The 15,540-nt window shown below is 42.2% G+C and overlaps 1 protein-coding gene across 1 annotated transcript in view; it reads left to right on the forward strand.

The window, feature by feature from the left end:
* The window catches only part of KCNJ6 (potassium inwardly rectifying channel subfamily J member 6), a 264,544-nt gene that overhangs the window by 178,502 nt on the left and 70,502 nt on the right, over positions 1 to 15,540 (forward strand). The window contains exon 3 of the mRNA XM_014786922.2: positions 2,324 to 3,244. Coding sequence (XP_014642408.2) covers positions 2,324 to 3,244 — 921 coding nt within the window. The remainder of the gene's footprint in view (positions 1 to 2,323; positions 3,245 to 15,540) is intronic.

The following is a 15,540-nucleotide window of genomic DNA, read 5'->3' on the forward strand; positions in this document are numbered from 1 at the left end:
CCATTCAAACAGGTTCTTCCAGCTCAGGACAAACACCTAGAGCTGGAAGGTTACAGCTGAGCCAGAAAAGGCGGAAGGCAGCTTCAAACTGGGGGATGGGAGTGGGTGTAGATTTCCTCCACGACATTTTAAAGTATGAAATATCCCTGAAGACTGTGAAAAAGCAGCTAATCTGACAAACTTTCTTCCACTGAAGGACTCAAAGAGACAAGGGCTCAGGGTGGCTTTGCACAGTCGAAGCGTTTACCACCTTGGTCAAGGCAAGACCATAGACCAGGTCTGCGGACAAGGCCTCCCCAGCCTGGCAGGGTTTGAGCCCAGAGTTTGTCCCCCATGAAGTCATATTTAGAGACACCCACTCAGAGCAAAATTAGCTGTGTGAGCTCAGATGCGACCACTCCAGGCCAAAAATATCCCACCTTGTAGAGGGTGCTGGAAATGGGCAGGGACATCGCCTTTGACTTCCATCCAGATACTCCACCCACTTCCATCTTGTCCCAACTTCAGCTGCTTCTCTTTGACTCCTGTCCTGGCATCTGTCCTAAAAAGAAGAAGGGGAAAACAGCAAAGTTTCTCATTTACAAATGAAGGGCTATAGAGGGCTGTGATCTAAAAGTCAAAGTTATCAAACCAAACAGCAGACTCTGCAGAGCAGACGCCGTCTCTTCCTCGTGCTGAAATATAAGAACGGATCTATGGGATTGACTTTTAAGGGAACTAACCAACCATGAGCAAGGTTAATGCACAAGTTAAGTTGGTACCACTCAAGTCCCATCCCCAGCTATTTCTTATTCAGATAAATGTTTTCTCAACAGACTGAATTTCTCCATTAACCAAGGGAAAAGCATAGTTACCACAGAAGAAATGCATGGCAGAGTCAAAGGACACAGAATGAAAGCCTGGGGAAGAAATCTTATAAAGCTTGTAGAAAGCTTTAAAATTATTGGCTGAACAAGTAATTTCATACAGTGGTGTATATGTGTTTAAAAGCAGTATCAGTTCCAAATTTCCCTTTGCACTCAGATTGTAGGAGAGTTTTCCTAAAGCATCGTGAACTAATGATTGCACCAATGCGTTAATCATGAAGGCCATCAGAGAGAAATCAACCACAAGCCAAAACTACAGATGTTACATGGTGAAGCACAAACCAAATCAAACGTGTAAACACACAGAAAGAGAGAGAACATTTCCCCACAAGGTTATTTTTTTAACCTTGGCATTGAATCAGCCAATAGGGTATAATGTATGCATACTTACCAACAAAAACCAGAATTTTTTTTTTAAACTTTGGAATTTGATTGACAATTTACAGACCTCGCTCAAAATTTTTGCCCCAGATATAAGAAGAGTAGCAAAAGAACAATTTATTACAAAGGGATATTTATTTATTTATCATGTATGTGCCTTCACTTAACCTTATGACAATCCTACGTATTGGGTATCGTGAACACTATTTTGTAAATGTGGAAACTGAGGCCCAATGAATTCGAATAGTGTATTTGTCTACTCGGGCTGCCATAACAGAATACCACAGACAGGGGGGCTTAAATAATAGAAATCTATTTTCTCACAGTTCTGGGAGCTGGAAGTTTAAGGTCAAGGTGCCAGCAGGTTTGGTTTCTGGTGACCTTGGTTGATCTGGAAGACCTTTCTTCCTGGCTTGCAGATGGCTGCCTTCTCACTGTGTCCTCACATGGCCTTTTCTGTGTGCACACCCCTGGTGTCTCTTCCTATGCTTATAAGGACACTAGTTCTGTTGCATTAGGGCCCCACTCTTATGACCTCATTTAACCTTAATTACCTCCTTAAAGGCCCTATCTCCAAATATAGTCACATTGGGGTTGGGGCTTCAACATATGGATTTTGGGGAGGATACAATTCAGTCTATAACATGTAGCTTGTCCAAGAGCCCACAATAAATAAGTGGTAGAATCAAGACTGTCTGAATCCACTTTTCTTTATCCAGACTGCACTGCCTCTCCAGTGCCATGGCATGTCAGATAAAGAGGGGACACATCTTGCTGTGAGAGCTGCCTCTTAGAACTTGCCAGCAGGGAAACAATCTCACAGCAGTAAGCTCTGTCCTGGTGGGAAGGGTGGTGAAGTACTTACACGAACTAGATGGAAGAGCACAGGAGTCCAAGTCAACTAGAGGCCTGTCCAGATGACAACAAATAAAAATGGCTTCATCTACTCTGTTAATAGCTACATATTTGGTATTTGGTTTCACTACCATATACCAACCACACATAGTGCGGTTTCCATGATCCCCAAAGAGCCAGCATTTCATTTGGTTTTTCTTTTCTTTTCTCCAAACCACCAGCTAACGTCCTGGAGGGCGACTCCATGGATCAGGATGTTGAGAGCCCTGTGGCCATTCACCAGCCAAAGTTGCCTAAGCAGGCCAGGGACGACCTGCCAAGACACATCAGCCGAGACCGGACCAAAAGGAAAATCCAGAGGTACGTGCGGAAAGATGGGAAGTGCAACGTCCATCATGGCAACGTGAGGGAGACCTACCGATACCTGACTGATATCTTCACCACCTTAGTAGACCTCAAGTGGAGATTCAACTTGTTGATATTCGTCATGGTTTACACAGTGACGTGGCTCTTTTTTGGGATGATCTGGTGGCTAATCGCATACATCCGAGGAGACATGGACCACATAGAGGACCCCTCATGGACTCCCTGCGTCACCAACCTCAATGGGTTCGTCTCTGCTTTTTTATTCTCAATAGAGACAGAAACCACCATTGGTTATGGCTACCGGGTCATCACGGACAAGTGCCCAGAGGGAATTATTCTCCTCTTAATCCAGTCTGTGTTGGGGTCCATTGTCAACGCATTCATGGTAGGATGCATGTTTGTAAAAATATCGCAACCCAAGAAGAGGGCAGAGACCCTGGTTTTTTCTACCCACGCAGTGATCTCCATGCGAGATGGGAAACTGTGCCTGATGTTCCGAGTAGGGGATCTTAGGAATTCCCACATTGTGGAAGCTTCCATAAGAGCCAAGTTGATCAAATCCAAACAGACTTCGGAGGGGGAGTTCATCCCCTTGAACCAGACAGATATCAATGTAGGCTATTACACCGGGGATGACCGTCTGTTTCTGGTGTCACCACTCATCATCAGCCACGAAATTAACCAACAGAGTCCTTTCTGGGAGATCTCCAAAGCCCAGCTGCCCAAAGAGGAACTGGAAATTGTGGTCATCCTAGAAGGAATGGTGGAAGCTACAGGTAAGGCATGCTCCATCCTGGGATATCTGTGGGATCAATGCTCATTTTAAACTGGGACTGATGTTCTTATTTCTGTCAAAATATGGAAAACTGAGCCTCACTCACTATTAACAACATCCCCTTGCTTCATGAAATAGTATGTCTATGTGTCCTATAACCTTAAGTATATCTATCCAGAAGTCTAACCATTTAGCTTTTTAAAAGCTCTTTGAAAATTAAAATAAACAGTTATTCAAAACAACACATTTTAAATTTCCACATATTTACTTAAATTAAAATTTCATCTGTCTCTAAAGCACCTCTTAAATAGCTCTAAAACATCACTTAGTTTAATACTTGAGGTTATTTATTGCCAAGCCAGGAGGAAGAAGTTAAGCCTTTCAAAGGAAGCCTGACAAATTGCTTTAATAAAAATGCGATTTCATGCCTCCTTTGGGAGGCATTTGCAAGACCCATAGCATTGGTGTTTCTGTTATATCAAGTGAGTGCTTGGTGTCTCTCTCCATACTCTACCTGCTGAACCACAAGTAGGCATAATACTGTAGACCCAGTAAATAGCAGGAAAGAAAAAAAATTGAAGATCCATTCATCAAAATCCTGTTGACCCTTCTGCTGTTAATGGCTAATCATTGGTGTGTTTTAGGGAAGATGATCTGTTCTCAGAATAGAGAAGTGGTCTGTTTTTATTGAAGTCTTCACTCATATCTGAACTTGACATGTGTTATACATCCCAAAAGCAAAGCAGGTTCTGCCCATGTTAATCTGTAACATTCCACAAAGCAGAGCCATAAACTCTGACTTAAGCTAACAATAGCGCCCCACAGGAGAAGTATAAACTAGAACACTAATTCATTAATTTCTTTACTGTTCTTCTGAGTTGTTAATATTAGCCTTGGATCCTCTTTAGTTATACAATCTACCCTTCTGTGCTTTGAAGTCTTCAACTTGAGGCTCAGGGTTGCTTTATGTCATCTGAAAATGCATGGTCAACAGCCTGGCCCCAAATTCTTCATCAACCCATAACCTGATCCCAGTCATCCTTTCAAATGAAAGTCATTGGTCCCATGTCTCTATGTCCAACAGGAAGGTTATAACCTCTAATAGATTTCTCTTATGGTGGTGGAAACTTCTGCAAAAGCTTTTTTAAATGCAGCAAACAATGAAAATGTGAGCAAAAGGCTCTGCATGGTGCTCAATGATATGAGTATGCTCCCTTCCAGAGAACAAAAGGAATATGGACCTAATTCAAAAATGGCTTTAAAGAATAAAAAAATAATTATTGTGAAATTCTAAACAGGTACTGCACATGTGAACAGCGTTGCCTGTACCTTGAGCCTGACTTTTGAGTGTACTCGTGAGGCAATAGTTGTGTGAGTGGGAGGGAGAAGAGAGAGGATGAGGGAGGGTTAGAGGAGGAGGAACAATTCAAACAGGGAGCCCTGTCATTTTCCCACAGACTGGAAACTTCTCCCACCTCGGCTGAGCACAGGGACTCTGGATCCCTCTAGTGGTGGCCACTGAGGTACAGCCTCTGGCAGCATAAACTGACCACTCGTGACATGGTTTTAATATTAGATTTCTCACTGTAAACTCTCCCAGTAGGACATGAGGGAGGGCAATGGACCAGCCTTGTTATCATTGGGTCTTTGAGCTGAAGAAGCAAAAGCCACTGGAGAGGTACCCTCTGGTTACTGGTGTTAATCTGAGCTTCAAATTGCACCAGCTTCATGTTCCCTCAAAGGAAAGCCTAAACTCAAAAAATAAATGAACGCAGAGTTAAGAGAATTATCTTTGTGATGTCCCTGAGTCAGAATTCTCCCTGGGGCAGAACCTGTCTTTCTGATGACAGCTTGTAATGAGTGAGCCTTTCCGAAAAGAGGAGCATTGTTTTCTTAGTAATTAACAGTGATACTTGCCTCTGAGCATTCCGCGGCCTTTCTACCACTTTCTTGGAGAAAACTGGGTAGTTGCCAGCAAAAAGAATCAAAACACTTACCCTTGTTCCTGGGAAAATGCAACCACTATTAATTTCTTAAAAAAAAAAAAAGTTTTCTGATTTCTGGAAAGTGGAGGGAGGAGTGTTCCAGAAAGTTCTGGGTTTGTCTAGAAGCTGGACATGTCTTGATCCTTTCCTGATGAGATTCATGCAATTTAGTACTTCCAGCATATCTGATCTCTTAAGCAGTATGCTTTTTTGTTCTCAATGAAAAGCACAATTGGGATTTATAGGCATTAAACAGGCCCTTGGGCGGGGGGTGGGGTGGGGAGGAAATGCTTCACTGAGCCAAAGCCACAGGAAAAAAATAAAAGTGGACTGAATGCACATTAAGGAAAACAAATTCACAAGGATCTAGTTATTCATTGTAGAGCTACATGGGAAATCAGGAGCCATGGAAACAGCAAGCTGACACAAAATGGCTTCCACTTTACTCATCCCTTCTTTCAAAAATGTCTTAGTTGACCTCAAACTATTATCAGTGATCTCACTTAGTGGACCTCTTTCAAGGATGAGCCCCACGCAGCCATCTCGACACAGTGCCCTCTTCCTGTCATGCATGTTGTGGGCACACAGTGATCCTACATGGTGTTTTCTCGAGATCTGAGCTATCCTGCAGTAGGCTGGCCGCTGGGGTCCTTCAGTCTACTGGGTGCTCATGAACAGCACAGGCCAGTTGGTGCTCTGTTGATACACTATATTCCAATGCCAGCTGTACCACTGCAAGCCTGCTTTGTCACATCAGTCAGAGTCAGGCTCATTTCTAGAAAAAGAAAGTAAGCTCCTTGAAGGCAGGATGTGAGTCTTGCCCACCTTTGATGCCTGGCCCCAGTCCTTCACTCAGTGAGTTCTCTAGTCTCATAAAAAACAGATTCACACCCACAAAAGACAGACCCACATCCTTGGTGGATGGCTTCTCTCTGGTCCTGCCCAGCGTCAGAGGGATGTGCACGGTGACCTCTCAAGAACCCTCCAGTCATGTGATTCTATTTTTGAAAATGAATCAAACCTGGAAAATTCTGACACCAGCCACTCAGACATCTGGGAACTGGCCATGTCTCATCCTGCAAATATATTTTTAAAGGGGGCCCTTTATGTTCCTGACACATGGGCAATTTTGAGATAGTGATGTTTACAGAAGGGTTCATAGCTACATAAACAAACATGCTCAGCAGCTGTGGCAAATGTGCATTAAAATAGTAAAGCATTCATAGAGACTGTTATTTATAGAGGGCAAATTGGCCTAGAGGCTAGATGACAGCTACACAGAGCTGGGACCATTGCCAGCCAACTCCTCACCATAGCCTTTCTGCTTGATGAACTTCCATATTTACCCCCAGTGATTATGCAACTATGACAAGCAGCCCTTTCTAACACCTCAGCAAATGTGCCTCATTAGGATGAATCCCCACTAAGCCTTTTTTTTTTTTTACATTTTTTATTATGGAAACTATAGAACTTATACAAGAGTAAACTAAATAGTATAATTAACTCCCACGTACCCATCATTCAATTTCTATAATTGTCAATTCACAGCCCAACTTGTTCCATCTATGTCACCACTCACTAACTTGCCCCTAGCATCATATCATTTTATCTACAAATATTTCATTATACGTCCTTAAAAGATAAGGACTCTTTTAAAAACATAACTACAACATTGTTATGACACCTAAAATAATTAATGATCATTTCTTAAGATCCAATATCTACTAACTGTTCCAACTTCCAGTTGTCTCATAAACGTCTCTTCTAATTTTTTTTAAATCTGCTTGTTTGAATCAGGACCCAAACGAGGTTAATATGCTGTGATTGGTTGAGATCTCTTTTAAGTCTCTTAATGTATGAGTTCTCCTTCTGTCTCTGTGTTTTGGTTTTTTTCTTTCAAGTTTTCCCTAAAGAAGAGAACTTCTGAAAGATTTAAATATTGCATAGAAAACTGGGGAAAATGGAGGATGGGAGGAAGCCAACTTAGTGAAGATATGTTAGACAACACTTTATAGACGAGGAAGCAGGGCTGACTCTCCAAGACTCGTGTCTGTGGGTTACCAAGAAGGAGGAGGAGTGTACACCAGACCGGAAGTAGAAAGATCAAACCGTCTTTCACCAGAGGAAAGCTGAGTTCCATTTCTAGAATGACGTTATTCACCTGAGGAGAGTTTAGTCGCATAAGTCACATCACAGATCACAGGATTTTTGAGTTGAAAGGAGTCTTTGTCCAACCTTTACTTTACAGATGAGGAAATGGAGGCCCAGCAATACTAGTGTCTTGGCTCAAGTGAAATAACCACTGGCAGAGCAGGAACTTGAAACCCAAGACCACTGATGGTGTCATCCAGCCTCCAAGTTCAATGCTCTTTGCGTCATGAATTCTGTTGGTTCCTGAGGATTCTGTGGAGACATGCACCCAAAAAAAGACGACTGGTGTTTAATGTGCAGACAGGATCTCTTCCCTTTTCTCCCACCATTAGTTCCTCTTTTTCTTTAAGGTTTCTCTGTTGGTCTCCAATGTTGTCAATTCATTTTAAAATTCTTTATGCATTCACGTGAATTTTTAACAACCATATATTAAAATGAGATGAGCCACAAAACAGTTCTGAAATCAAAATTAAGTGAGCGTCATCTACAAGAATACCCTTGGAAGAATATAATGTTCTGTCAGATCTGATTTCCAAGTACCATTTTTTTGCTGTAATCAAAATGCCACTTCACTATAATAAGGCAGAATATGAGATCACAGCGTTTGAAAAGGTGACATTTCTTATAAGATGGTTGAGGGTTAGCATTACAGTACTCTTAAGCTGTTTCTAGTAATGATCTTTCGTAGCCATTACATTTTTGAAATCTTATTTTCTCCTTTTGAAAGTTACTGCTAATCCCTTCATTAGCAAGCTGTTATCTCTGGATTTACCATTTTTCTCTTAAGAGTTATAACTCCAACTACCTGGCCTGAGAAAAGAGTCAATTGATGAGATCTGAAGTGCTAAGAACTTGAGTGAAGATCTCCTGGTAAATCTCTATGAGGAGTAATAGAAAAAAATTCAAAAACAAGTGAATTTGTTTTTCCTAGATAGAAATCTACCATTCATCAACATCAAAAAATCCAAAGTTTCTTTCTGCTTTGAGCTTTAGGTTCAAGAGATTTATTCAGGGCTTCCTTCCAAAAAATCCACCTCAATATAATATACCCCAGCAGTGTCACTGACTGGATAAAAACTGACACCTGCTCCCAAAATATGGCAAACTTTTTGTGATCCTCAGCAATTTGGGGACACTGTGTTCTGGTTCAGCAAATGTCCTAACAATCTGAAGCTGGGTGCTGTAAAGCACACACATAGTTTTAAACTTTTCCACCACCCCCTAAAAGGAAGAGTACTGTAACTCTGTTAAACGTTTCCCATAATTTAGGAGACACTCAGAATCCCATAATTTAGAAGGCAGTGCTTCGAGGTCACCATATATATTGTGGTTGAAAAGACCAAAATACTGAATAATTATAAAATTTTCATTATTACGACACAAGTACCAGAAAATTCATTGTTCTTCCTTCTCCAAATAGGCCATAAGGAGCTACTAAAATAGATGTTCAGTAGAAGGCAGTGATGGTTACACAATATATACAAATTAGAATTCAAACCCGAGAGAAAAATTGGACTAGCATCTAAAAGTTAGCTCTGACTCAAACTCTAAAGTCAATACTCATATTGGGAAGAAATTGCACCATTCAAATTAAGAGATGCGTGTCAAAGAGTGGGAAACCTCTAATTAGTGTATCCTTAAATAAATATAATTTTATTATTTTGTAGGGCATTCAGTAATATGAGTGCTGACAGCTTGTTGCCAGTGAAACAGTTCTACCCAACAATTTCTAATGACCGGAAGAGGATCTTTAGGGAAAACCATGTAAATTATTCACACACAACCTCTGCTAAATAACTAAACAGCCAGAAGTGCTTCTTCCCCAGTTAAGCACGCCCTTGCTCCTCTGTCCTACACCAACCCACTTACAAACCTGGTTTGTTACATAAATTATTTAGTACACCTCTTTTTTAAAAGCAATCTCTCTTAGCTATAGCTTGGCTTATCTGTGCTTCCGTGTGTCATTTATAATGTCAGACCATCCTGGGTTCAAACCACAGCTGCTATACTCTCTGGCCTGCTTAATTAACTTCTCTGTGCCTCAGTTTTGTCATTCTAAAATGGGAACAATAATGGTACCTACCTCACTGGTGACCTTTCAATATTCCCAATTCTATCAGATCAGATTATTTCTTCCCCCATAGACTGCACAGGTGAAAGGCAGTAGAGAGCAAAGCTTCGTGAGGATGGGAAGCCAGGCAGTTGGGAGGGCCAATCCCAGCGAGTGGCTCCATTGTTTCCAGGCACCTTGCTGCTGGCGCTCTGCAGAGTAACAAATGACTACCCTCTGACGGCACACTCAATAGTCAAAATGGCAAATGTTAACCTGTAACAGCCAGTGCAAGAAATGCATGCTCACAACACAAGAGTAAATGCCTGCCTGGCCTCTGCCCCAGTTACCTATGGTGAATTACAAATCGATGGGATCTGAATTAATGAGGATAACCAGACTCAGAAAAGACTTTGCATTGCTATAGATAGTAACATTTCATCATTATAATTTCTGCCCAAAATAGACATGAATATAGCTCATTCTCAGGTCTTCCAAGGCAACTGCTCAGTGAGGACAGGACCAATAGTCTGCATTTGAAAACAATATTTCTATGTTCCCAATTCCTCTCCTAGGTTTTTCATAAGAACTCTGAGGTATCAGTCAATGCCCCAATTTGCAGGATGTATTTTTGTGCTGTTAACTCAACTCAACCAAATAATATTTACTTACATAATAAGTCCTTACAGATACTTATGTTTTAAAGTATAGATATACTTCAACAAAGTGGACAATAAATGTGAATTTCTACACTGCCAATCCCATTGTTCTCTTTTTACCAAGAATGATGAAGATACTGTAGCAGTCTACTTTGGCTAAGTCGTGCTGCAGTAACAAACAACTCTAAGGGTTTAAAACATGAAGGTTTATTTCTCATTCACATTACATGTCAGCTGCGGCTCTTTTCACATCCTGTTTACTCCAGGATGCAGATTGAAGGAGCAGCCCTATAAAGGACATGCCATTCTCATGGCAGGGAGGAAAAAGAGAAATGGCAGAACGCATCGCTTCCACTCACCATTTATTAGTCATAGCAAGTCATATGGTAGTGCCTGATGTCCGTGGAATGGGGAAATATAATTCTCTCACAGGACTTGGAATAAATAATTGAGAACAAAATAATAGAGTCTACCACAGATACCCAAGTGGTTTTGAAAACCAGTGGCCTGAGTTGAAAATTTATTGTAAGTTAGGGTTTAAAATGTGTGGTGGTCATTGGTGTTGTTCACCACGTACGTGCAGCTTGCATCCTTCCAGATACGTGTTAGGATCACATTTCCCTGTTCCTGTTGAGCATGGCCCTGTGACTCACATTCATCTCAGCAGTATAGGCGTTAACCATGAATATCACTCCGGTGGAAACTTTACAAGCTAACGTGTGATGTTCACTTCCCATTTCTATGGTTCTCGTTGAAGCACGTGTCACAGTGAAGCCTCTGTCATCCTGGACCTTGACTGGCTTTGAAGAGTAGACCCTTGCCAAGTCACTTGGGACTTGTAGCCTGACTGAGAAATAACTTTATGTTGGGTTAAGCCACTGAAATTTGGGTTGTTCATTTCCAAGGTAAAATCTAGTCTACCTTGCCTGATACAAAATGTCACGCTAACATTTTAACAAGTTGGTTGTTGTATACTGCTAATAGGTCCAGACTTGCCATGAAATGAATTTGTGGCTAGCTACTTTGCAGAACTTCTCCTCCCTTCTTTAAATTCTGTCTTCACTGGTTAAGTCTTTGAGGTCATGCAGACTGAATTCAAATTTTGTCTCCCCTCCCGACTATGCATGTGACTGGGCACAGCATGTTCCTTAACTTCACCAAAGCTCTTTTTGTATTCTGAAAAATGGGAATGAGCCTTATATTTACAAGAAGATCCCATGAGATAATACACGCAAGTCATTCATCATGGGACCTGGTACATAGTAAATGTTCAATAAATTTAGAGAGTGAATCTATAATTATATGAATCGTACTATTCTCAACCATCATTCATTAGGAGCCTATTGGATGCCAATTACTTTATGAAATGCTTTACATAGATTATTTTCAATCCTCAAAACAATTCTGAAAGGTAGCTACCATCCTCGTTTAACAAACGAGGAGATTGACTCTCAAGTGGGGAGCTGGAGAGAGAGTAACTTGCCGAAGTTTACCCAGGTAGTGAAGTGGTAAAGCCAGGATTCCGTCTCAGGGCTGCCCACCTTCCCACTCTGTCTGCTCCTGTGCCTCTCCAGAGGCACACTCCAGAGTACACAAGAGCACACTTAAAGTAGTAGTGATTGATTAAATTTCATTAGTGCACTGACAATTATGGCTCCATAATATATTCTTTTTACTAGCCTTGGCTTCCCCACCAGGCTCACCTCACCCGACCGCAGGAGACAAGCAGGGGCCATCTGCTCTTGCATAACAGTTGGCAGTGAGTCTTTTGAAAGGACACCTACTGGCTCATCCTCTCAGATTCTACCCAATTCAACATTACCAGGTAACCATGTCCATTGATGCTCTGGGCCAACCCCATCCAAAACAGTCTGTGAAATGCCAAGTATAACCCAATGTGCAACCAAGCAGCCAGCTCCCCACCCCCAGGGGAGGAAAAAATAAAATTTACCATTGAAAGGGAAGAATCAATTTTGACTCTGAACTCCCTTTTGAAAAGCACTATAATAAAAAGATTTAGGCTTTGACCAGCCTAATTAAACCCTGTTGGGGTTTCCATTTCACTGCAAAACATCCAACAAGACCCTCTTCTGGGTTTGATGATGATGATGATATTTTTTTTCTGGTCACTTAAGCCATCTTTAGAAGATTTTAATTAAACATTTTCAAAATAAGTACATTTCCTTTTTACATTTTCTCAAGTATATTTTATATAGGATAAATATTGACAGAAATCTGTGAAAGCTGATGGATAAAGAAGGGGCTGGTGGGTAATGACATTAGCAAAAAATACACAGCAAGGAGCACCGAGAAGACAAGACTAAAGATTGAGTCTCAAATGGACTAATGCTACATTCACACTGGCCCAAAATTAAGTATGTTTAATACACTCAGTGAGCTAAAGTGGTAATCAAGTCCTTTATTTGCTTTAGATACTTGGTTATATATATTGTCTGTTTCCCCAAGCAAAGTTGGAAAAGGTTGAAACCTAAGGGAAACAAAAATGATGCTGGCCCATGATTCTTTCAGAAGCTTTTGAGAATCCACAAGGACCAACATGGGACAAGAAAGATTTCCAAACACCTCCCTGGGTCTTTCCAGCATGATTCCTTTGTGGTCACCCAGAGGGACCTCAGCGGGTTCAACCCGGCCTACAAACCCCATGTCAGCCCCCAAGGCCAGGGGAAAAAAGAGGTCACGTTCGTTAGGCCAGCAACAGATGGGTCGTGACTACATGTGAGGAGGCAGGCAGCTTGACTGGCCATCGACAAACCAGGCCAAGAGCAAGGAAGGGCAGGGATGTTTCCAATACAACTTCACAGCCTCTGCTGCTGTGGGGATCTGGCACAGAGTCACACCCTGTGTTTGGTGGGTGAGTTAGCAAATGTCTCACTTGTGGCTGGAAATGCCTGTTCCTGACAGTGAAGAGGCTAGCTGTGGGCACTTTGGGTTGCCCTGTCAGCAAAGTGTCTTCTATTGCCGCACTGAAGGGTAGAATGACACAGTGGCATTTCTTTCCTTGAGTTCAGTCTGATACATGCTCAACCAAGTGGAAGGGAGCATGTCATGAGCAGTGATCATCCATAACCTGGGAAGGCGGTGGCCCAGTGGACAGGAGACAGAGATGTTAGACAAAAACGTAGTTTCCTTCAGTACCTCTCACATGTCTCACCCTAGAGTCTCATTTGATGATGAAACAAAATCCATAGATGCATCCAAGGAGTATGCATTTAAATTTAAATGCTTAGTGTGTTTATTTTCCCATCCACCAAAATCATGATTTCCACTTTCTCCTCTCTCTTCAATCCTCCAACAATACTCCCTTTTAAATAACAACCTGGCTTCCCACTTAGTTGAGAAGACAGAAGCAATCAGACTGGAACGTTGGCATCCTCACAGGGCCATATTACCACCCCACCTGGGCCTTAACCACTGTCTGTCTTCCTTCCTGTTACTGTAGAGCCCTGTTCAATCCAGGGCCAAGTCTGGATCCCATCCCTCCAACCTACGTAACCACTTGTAGGCTGCACCATCTTCTTTCTTTCCTCCATCATCAATTTTTTTCTTTATAGTTTATTTCCATCAACATAAAAACATTCTCTAATATCTCCCATCTTCAAGAACAAACAAAAACAGAACTATACCTCTCTTGGTACTATGTCCCTTTCCGGTCCTGTCCATTTCTCGACACTCCTTCCCACATTACTTCTAGAAAGAATTGTCTGTCATCTCCATTGACACTTTTTTATTTCACATCTGAATGGGCTTCCATTCCTAGCACACCACTGAAACTTACCAACAGTGTCCATCCTGCCAACTCCAAAGGCCACCGCTCTATTCCTGTCCTACTTGGCATCTCTGCACCAACACAGTTGACCAATGCCTCCTCCCCCAATCTTGCTTCCCTGGCATTCATCACTTCTTCTGCTTTTCCTCCTTCTTCAATGAAATCCTCCTCTGCAAGCTATTTCTCCTTTTCCCAAAACCTCAGAGCACATTCCATCCAAAGTCCCATTCTCCATTTTTCCTCTCAGTGATTTCAGTCAGGATCTTGGCTTTAATTACTATCTTTTTTGCGTGTGACATCTAATTTCTCTCTCTAGTCCTAACCTCTCCCCTGAGCTCTGTGCTCAAAGATCCAGCTGCATACATGGCATCCCTATTTAGTTGCCTAACGAGCTTGTACAACTAACATGGGCAAAGCAGAAACTAGAGATTCTAGAATCCCCTAGAATCTGTTCCCCTCTCCATCTTCCCTATGTTCATGAATGTCATCATCAACCATGCAGCGACTTACATCAAAAACTGCAGCAGCATCCTTGATTCATCTCCTTCCCTTACCATCCAGAAGTTCTGTAGATATGACTTCAAAATATGTCTATCTCCATGGCTACCACCCCAGATTAAGTTGTCATACTGTAGAGGCAATGGCATTCAACCAGGTCTCCCAGCTTTACTTTGACCACTGTACAAAAGTCCATTTTGCACACAGCAGCCAGGGTGTTCTTAATAAAATGTGGACAAGAGCAAGTCATTCCCATGCTTAAAACCCTCCAGTGGGTTCCCTCTACACTTGGAAAATCCAGCTTCCTTGCCATGGCCTACAAGGCCCTTCTGACTGGCTCCAGCCTGCTTGTCTGGTTTCCCCTCCAACCACTTTCCCACGTGACTCACCATGTGGCAGCCACATGGGTTTTCCATTCTGAACACAGAGCTCTTGCACAGGGAGGTGTTCTCTGACCACCTGATAGAAACCAGCTCGGATCACTGTGCATCTGTCAACTGTGTAGAACTTGTCACCAGCTGACGTTATCTTGTCGACCTGTTTATTAACAGTTAGAATGTAAGCTCCGTGACAGCTTTGGCTTGTCTTGCTCTTTGCTATATTCCCAGTACCTAGAACAGTCCCTAGACCATAGTAGGCACTGGATAAATACGTAGGTGCAGAATAAATGAATGGAGGAATGAATGAATGAAATATCCTATATGATCACAAACCAGATTGGTCCCTTAAGCACCAGAGAAAGAAAGTCTGGAGTCATTTAAAATTACATTAAAAAAAATCAACCTGGCCTTGGTCAGCCTGAAGGCTCCCCCTCTTGCCAATGGGAATCACTCCGGGAACCAGTTCCAACCACCCCTTCTCAGTTTCCTTCAAGGCTCCCTTCCTCTACCCACCATTGAAAATATGTGGCTCCCAGGGCTCTATCCTGGGCCCTCATCACTTCCTTCTGCACATCCTCCCAGAGCAACCCATCCTTGCCTCTTGGCACCAGACCCAGACAGCTAACGGTCTCCTGGACGTCTCCATTTGATTGGCTCTCAGGTTCCCTAATTATAACTTCTCCTAAACTCAGATCTGCTCCCTCTCCTGCTCCGTTCACCTTGATGAATGGAACCCCACTAGTCTCCCAGTTGCTTAGGTCAGAAACCTGGCTGTCATCTTACGCTT

This window comes from Ceratotherium simum, chromosome 27, assembly GCF_057802395.1.
Source record: "Ceratotherium simum simum isolate JZ-2026a chromosome 27, ASM5780239v1, whole genome shotgun sequence".
Classification (NCBI taxonomy): Eukaryota; Metazoa; Chordata; class Mammalia; order Perissodactyla; family Rhinocerotidae; genus Ceratotherium; species Ceratotherium simum.